General features: G+C 33.5%; 1 protein-coding gene across 2 annotated transcripts; it reads left to right on the top strand.

Annotated features, from left to right (window-relative positions):
* The first annotated feature begins 4098 nt into the window (after positions 1-4098).
* On the top strand, positions 4099-6687 carry LOC141592843 (heat stress transcription factor A-4c-like). Of its 2 annotated transcripts, none has more exons than XM_074413705.1 (3): positions 4099-4379; positions 4571-5279; positions 5517-6687. In XM_074413705.1, exons 2-3 carry the CDS (start codon positions 5034-5036, stop codon positions 6486-6488), a joined length of 1218 nt encoding a protein of 405 aa, XP_074269806.1. In that variant the 5' UTR covers positions 4099-4379; positions 4571-5033; the 3' UTR covers positions 6489-6687. The 2 variants fall into 2 exon arrangements, with proteins under 2 accessions (XP_074269806.1, XP_074269805.1); XM_074413704.1 differs by having other exon boundaries at positions 5049-5279.
* Positions 6688-7240: the final 553 nt, after the last annotated feature.

Raw genomic sequence — 7240 nt, forward strand, 5'->3', positions numbered from 1 at the left:
CACAAGCTGAAGACGGATAGTGACCCTCTCACAAAATGCAAGTGGGAGGGCAAGTGGGAATATCCATTTTCCTCCCACTTGCACTATTCATTTGCATTTTGTGAGAGGGACTATCCGTCTTCAGCTTGTGACGGATAGTGTCCGTTTCAACGAGAATTTGTGAATTTCTAATTGTGCACCATAACTTTAGTCTTTAGATTTTAGATGCATCATGCATGCATGGTTAATTTATACTCTACATGGACAATATAATAAAAATTTCAAGTATTCTAGACCGTAAGAAAAATCTTCAAGACTTAGTTTGAAGAGAGCAAAGGTCAACTTTGTCCTGATATTTTGGATGCCTCCTTTATAGTCGTCGATATGTCTTCATCTGTGCTAATGCTCCCCGTGAAGTAGACCTTGATTTCTAGTTTATTTTGGAATGAAATACGATCAATTTAGTCAATTTCGGCGGATCATATTATGTCCTGCATTTTCGAGAACAATTTATATATTGCGTGTGTTGTTACTTGTTATCTAATTTGTATTTCGGTGCACTTATTAACTAATAAGGTTGAGTATCGAGAGTCTCAGAACTTGTGCATGACGGTTTCATTGTTTGTTGGAGTATAAAGAGAATTTAAGTGTAATTTCAAAATAAACATTCCTTGTCGATTCTATTTAGCCAATAACAAAGCCAGGATTTAAAGTTAGGAGGCTGAAAATTTCCAATAGAGGTGAACAAGTGATGCCGTAATTAAGATAAACTCGAAAAAAATTGAGAGATCTTTTTTTTTTCATACGGAGTACCATTTTATGTGTTTTTATGTAACCCTTATAATAAATCATAACCCAAATTAACTTTTTAATTTAGTGCACATTTGAATGATGAATATATAACCATTTTATTGTTGATTGCAGCCATTTTATACCTATTGTTTGACTAGAATCATCCAAATTCCCAACAACAAATAATTGTAGGGCATAACATCCTAGTTGGTTCCATAATTGGCTGCCACGTGTCTGGACAGTATTAGCTAAAAGCCAAGTATACGTTGGAGGTATCTGGAAAGAAATAGTAAGCCAAGTATACGTTGGAGGTATCTGGATAGAAATGGTCCTCCTCCAAGAGTTTTATATGATGCGTTTAAATTAGGCAAAAGGGCAACCTAACACTGTATTGCACCCACATAAACGGAGTAAAGATAATCATCGTTTTCAAAATAATACTTATAAAAAAGTCATTTTTTTTAAATATGATAATTAAATATATTCATATAGAGTATATTATTTATCCCGTTTTATTTTTCGTTACTTAAAATTTGATCAATATAAGGATGAAATTTGGAACATTTAAAATAACTGAGATAAATTGAAACAAAGAGGCTCGAAAATAATGCTCCATATTTCCTTTGTTGAATATTGAAAGTGAAAGCATTTAATCAAGTGAATTTGCTGAAGCGTAATAATTTATTGTTGGAAAACTACATTGTGAATCAGTATGATAAATTAATATTGAAAATGCCATGTGTGAAGTAGTACAAATTATTATTGATGATAAATGGTAATGGGGTGCCAATACCATACTACCAGTAACTTTAAATCACTTACGAAAACGGGGAAGTGGCAAATAAGCCCCAAACGTTTGCCAATATGTGCAAATTCACCCCATCTCTTTTTTTTAGTGCAAATCCACCCCATCAGTTATGATCTATGTGCAATTAAGCCCCACACAATATTTTCAGGTCAATTTCTCGCCGGAGAAAAATGACATGACACCGGAAATATGACTATGATTAGATGACTAGGATCAAGTTAGAAAATTAAAAAAAATGATTTTATTAGTGCAAGGGCAGTCGTCTATTCTTCGATACAGTAGTCTAGGTTTTTCATTCATTCTTGCGCCCGTTTGTCTCCTCCGTCAGACCTATCATTATCTTCATTCCATCTTTATCTTTATCCCAGAATAATTATTTTCTAGGCTTTTCCCCAATTTTATTTTGAAATCTCATTTGACACTTAGGGCAAACTTTCAATTACCACATAAGGATAGACTTGTGGGAATTGAGTTTGTAGATTTGATTAAAAATGGAGGTGTAGAGAGCTCATTAATTTGGGAGCTAATTAATTTGCAGGGAGAGGGAGATGGGAAATTGGGAGGGAGTGACTTAATTTGATAGGCATGTCATTTGATCTAATGAATGGATGACGACAATGGGTAAACTACAATGGGTAAAGTGTGTCATTTTTTTTTAATTTTCTAACTTGATCCTAGTCATCTAATCCTAGTCATATTTCCGGTGCCATGTCATTTTTCTCCGGCGAGAAATTGACCTGAAAATATTGTGTGGGGCTTGTTTGCACATACATCATAACTGATGGGGTGGATTTGCACTAAAAAAAAGAGATGGGGTGAATTTGCACATATTGACAAAGAAGATGATCATTGAGTAAAATATATAGGTGACTTTAATTTGAGTATTAGTATAAGATGAGAATAATAAATCTTATCTTTATTAATTCAGAAGACAATACTCAATCCAGGGCGTGCCACGTCATTAATTCAACCTTTTTTTTTGGAAATACATGTTATGGTGGGATCCGTTAGTGTGCAATGAATTTATTTCTTCAGAATTCTGGCTATACAAACATGCTACAAATTCCGTCTTAGAACAAATACTATGAAATAATTTTATACATTCCGAATAAATGAAATTAATGGCATATAAGCGGAATGAATTACAAATCGGAATAAATGAAACTAATTACAAATAAATGAATTACATAACTTTTAAAAAATAAAATAATAAAATAACATAATTACGAGAAGGAATTACATTTAATTAAGGGATTGAATTACATATAATGCGAATAAATTACATGCATAATTTTTAAAAACTAGATAATACGATATATTTTTTTACAAAAAATTTCATTTGTTATTTCCTCTTAAACCAATGCATGTGAACACGTATTTGTAACAAGTTTAAACATTAATTATGTAGATCGCTGATTTAGACCAACTAGATAAATACAATAGAAATGCAAAAAAAAAAAAAAAAAATACATCCAAAAACATTAATACCGCCCAAATACATACCCGTGCAATTTTGCACGGGTTTAAAACTAGTAGTCATTTATTTACCTATGAAATGTGGTCAAAATTAGCAATAATATAACCTTAAATGACTCAACTATTTAACAACATTAACATGAGTCGTCCTTAGAGCAATAACAATAGCAGTTCTTAGCATTGGTGTTTTTACCAAAAACTTTATTTTAAAAGTTCTTCTATTACATTTAAATGTTTGTTCTTATTTTTAAGAACTAAGTTCTAAAATAAGAACCAAGTTTGTAAATATTGGAAAAATGTACAACCAATAAATATAGCTTTGTAAAATGTGAGAAACCATTTAACATTATTCATTTTATAGATTTTTCCATCTAAGAACTTTATATAAAGTTCTTCTATTGTGAACAAAAATCCTTAAAAATTGGTGTTGGTGTATTATCACATGTGTGAACAAAAATCCTTAAAAATTGGAGTTGGTGTATTATCACATGTCATGTGAAGAACTTTATATAAAGTTCTACTATTGCTATTGGCTCATATATGAACGAGCTAAGAGAATTTGCGATTTGTGCTTCTTTTTTTTCTACTTCACACTTTTATTAACGAACAATATATATATTCACATTTTATTCCTCTCATTGTGTTATCTCAGCTTCTTATCCCGATATAATATAATTTTTTAAAACTAAATTAAATGAATTCGATAATCCGCTCTCTAATGAACGCACAAGTAGCTAGCCAATCAAGTCCCTCAAAGTAAAAAAATTAGCTAGCCAAGCAATAATTAAGGAGATAACTACCAAAGTGCAAAGCACATACGTCAATAGTACATCAAGCATTAGGATATGTAACAATTTGATGACGATTGAATATTATTTGCCAACTAAGTACTAACCAACCAAGATTATTGAATAAGACACTCAATTCTAATTCCTTAATTTTAACCGTTCGTTTTACTTAAAACCGTCTTAACTTAAGAACTCTCGGCATCTGAAGATCGTCTTAAGTTAAGGACGGTATAAATAAATAAATACTGTTATATTATCACATCAAGTCACATGAATTTTATTTAATCCTTAAAATGCTTCTTTTCTTCCTTTTTCTGGGTAAACATTATTCTGCAATAAACACTTCAGTCATATTAAACCCTAAAATAACAGAATCCATCACAATCCCAAAAAAATACAGCTGATAAATCTTAATTATTAAGAGCAATTAGTGAAATTAATCTACTGAATTCATCTGGGTTGATCTCAGTTTCTGAAATTAAGCTTCATTTTCTTTCAAACAAATCGTCGAACAGTTGATGTGCACTCATAATCTGGTGAGTTACTTTAGTTTGTCATTTTCATTTGTACTGGGATTTTATAATATTCATTATACTTTGATTTTACAGTACTTTTAACGACTTTTTCCCCTAAAAGTATTCTCTTTGTTCTTTGTTTTCATGAATTGGTTGAATTGTCAAATCCATGGTGATTTAATTAACTCTTGTTTTTCTCTTGTCTTATGAAGGAATTGCTGAAAGTGGAACTTTTGGTAGATTGATAAAAAGGGTGATTTGCTAAAGTTGATTTTTTTTTTGGTTTGGGAATTGGTTTTGATTTGATTTCAGCAGAATTGGGTGTTAGAAGTTAAAATTATTGATTCCCAGGAAAAAAATGATTATGATGTTGTGAAGCTCCAATTTTTAGCAATTTAGGAGGTGGGTTTTGGCTAATTTTCAGCTAAAAATTGGTTTAGTTTGTGAAATAATTGAGTTTCATGTGAATGAGTTGGTGCCCCTGAGGATTTTGATTGATTTCAGCTTAGATACCCGAGTCCGGCGTCGAGTGGAATCGAGTTGTAGATATCTCTAATCAGTTTGTGAAATACAGAATTTCATGTGAATCGATTTTGATTGTTTGATTATAGTTTAGATACCGGGGTTTGACTTTGAGTGCGAATCCAGTTATAGTTTTGGTGATAGTGGAATTTGATGAGCTATAACCAGGGATCTGTATTAATGATGGATGAATCTCAAGGTGGATCGAATGCTTTGCCTCCATTCCTTACAAAGACTTATGAGATGGTGGATGATCCCTCTAGTGACTCGATTGTTTCGTGGAGTTTGAATAATAAAAGCTTCATTGTGTGGAGCCCTCCTGAGTTTTCCAGGGATTTGTTGCCCAAGTTCTTTAAACACAACAACTTCTCAAGCTTCATCAGACAATTGAACACTTATGTAAGTGGAATTGAGAATTATTTTGAGAGAACTTTTGTTTTTTTCGAGTTAGTAATATTTTTGTTCTATGGTTATTTTCGTCATGCATTATTTTGGAAATAGCTTCAGCATCTCTGTATTCAAACACAGTCCAAGGCTGCGTTTATTAGACTCCCTTTCCCCGTTATTTGCATGAGCTCTTGATACATTGGGTTAAGTCGTAGTATTCTTATTTTGTGTTTACTTCCGCATTTGCAGGGTTTTAGGAAAGTTGATCCGGAACAATGGGAGTTTCAAAATGATGATTTTATAAGAGGGCAACCGCACCTTCTGAAAAACATACATAGGCGAAAGCCGGTTCACAGTCACTCTATGAGTACTCTGCAAGGGAACGTGAGCTCTAATCCTGTAACTGATTCCGAAAGGCAGAAATATAAGGATGATATTGAGCGGCTAAGACATGAAAAAGAGCTGCTTCTTTCAGAATCACAAAGACAGAAGCAGGACGAGTTGGGTATTGCGTCAGAGGTGCAATTAACGAAGGAGCGGCTGCAATATATGGAACAATGTCAGTCAAATTTAGTCTCTTACTTATCGCGTATATTGCAGAAACCCGACCTTGGAAATATTGTGCCTCAATTAGAAGACCACGATAGGAAGAGACGGGCTTCTAGGCCTGACCAGTTTCATGATGATATAACCAACGAAGATAGTATGGGTAGTTTACGGACAAGTAGAAGAGGAAGTCCTGATGATGCCTACACTTTGGATTTAGATACGACAATCTTGGAGAGGCTAGAATCTTGTTTAGTGTTCTGGGAGAATTTAGTTCATGAAGTAGGAGAAGAATATATGCACAAGATTTCACCTTTGGAGTTGGCGGAATCCTCAACTTGTGTGGAGAGTCCAGCAATCTCTTACACACAACTTAATTTTGACGTCGCATGTAATTTGTCGGAAATTGATGTTAATTCTGATCCTCCTGCACCTGCTGTTCAACGGAAAGATCACGAAGCTCCAAAAAGAGTAAATGATGTGTTTTGGGAGCAGTTTTTGACTGAAAATCCCGGTTCCTCCGACGCACAGGAAGTGCAATCTGAAAGAAAAGACCCTGGAGTGAAGGAGAAAGACAGTAGATTGATAGATCATGGAAGTTACTGGTGGAATATCAGGAATGCTAATAATCTAGCTGACAATGTTGGGCAGCTTACTCCAGCAGGCAGAAGCTGATGTCCAGATAACAATTTTGACTTTCATTGCCATAGCTGTTGGGTGTAAATATAGGTAAGATTGTTTTTATTTTTTTTTGTTTTGTTTCGGTTTGTTTTTTGTTTATGTTAGTAGCTGATGTTCATATGACGTTGTAATATTATTGTACCATATTCTCATTGTTCATTAACACCATGCTATATTAGTTGAGATTTGAGAATCCTCTATTGCATTCAGCCTCTCAGTTGATTGCAATCCCTTTTTTTTTCGTTAGATTGTATGCACTTCTGAATTAGTGTGATGTAGCTAACTGTTGATTCAGTTATATTCTTATACTGGTTTTCCGGAGATGACTATTTACTGATTTTATTCTAGAGGTAAGAGTGCATATATTCGCCCCCTCTCCTCTTATTCCGCTTAGATAGAGGCGTATTTGAATGCCGTGTGGACGTATCACATAATGTTGTCATTAAGTTACCCTTTGTACAGAGTCTTCTACTGTATTAATTTTTTTATTATCATTTATTGTTAATGATTTGCTAAAAAGCATGTTTTGAAGTCATTTTTTGTTCTGGTAACGAGTTAATGGCTGTTGCTTACTCTTCCAGTTTGGCATACTAATCATTAGTATTGGATCTCATTTTGATTTTGGATTGTTTCACTGCGATCAAATCAGAGACTGTTATTTAATTTAATCCCGTGGTCTGTTTGTACTTCATTTTTGTTTGAAATAGAATTATAAGAGGCACCTGGGTTACGGACTACCTTTTCGC

This window comes from Silene latifolia, chromosome 7 (assembly GCF_048544455.1).
Source record: "Silene latifolia isolate original U9 population chromosome 7, ASM4854445v1, whole genome shotgun sequence".
NCBI lineage: Eukaryota > Viridiplantae > Streptophyta > Magnoliopsida > Caryophyllales > Caryophyllaceae > Silene > Silene latifolia.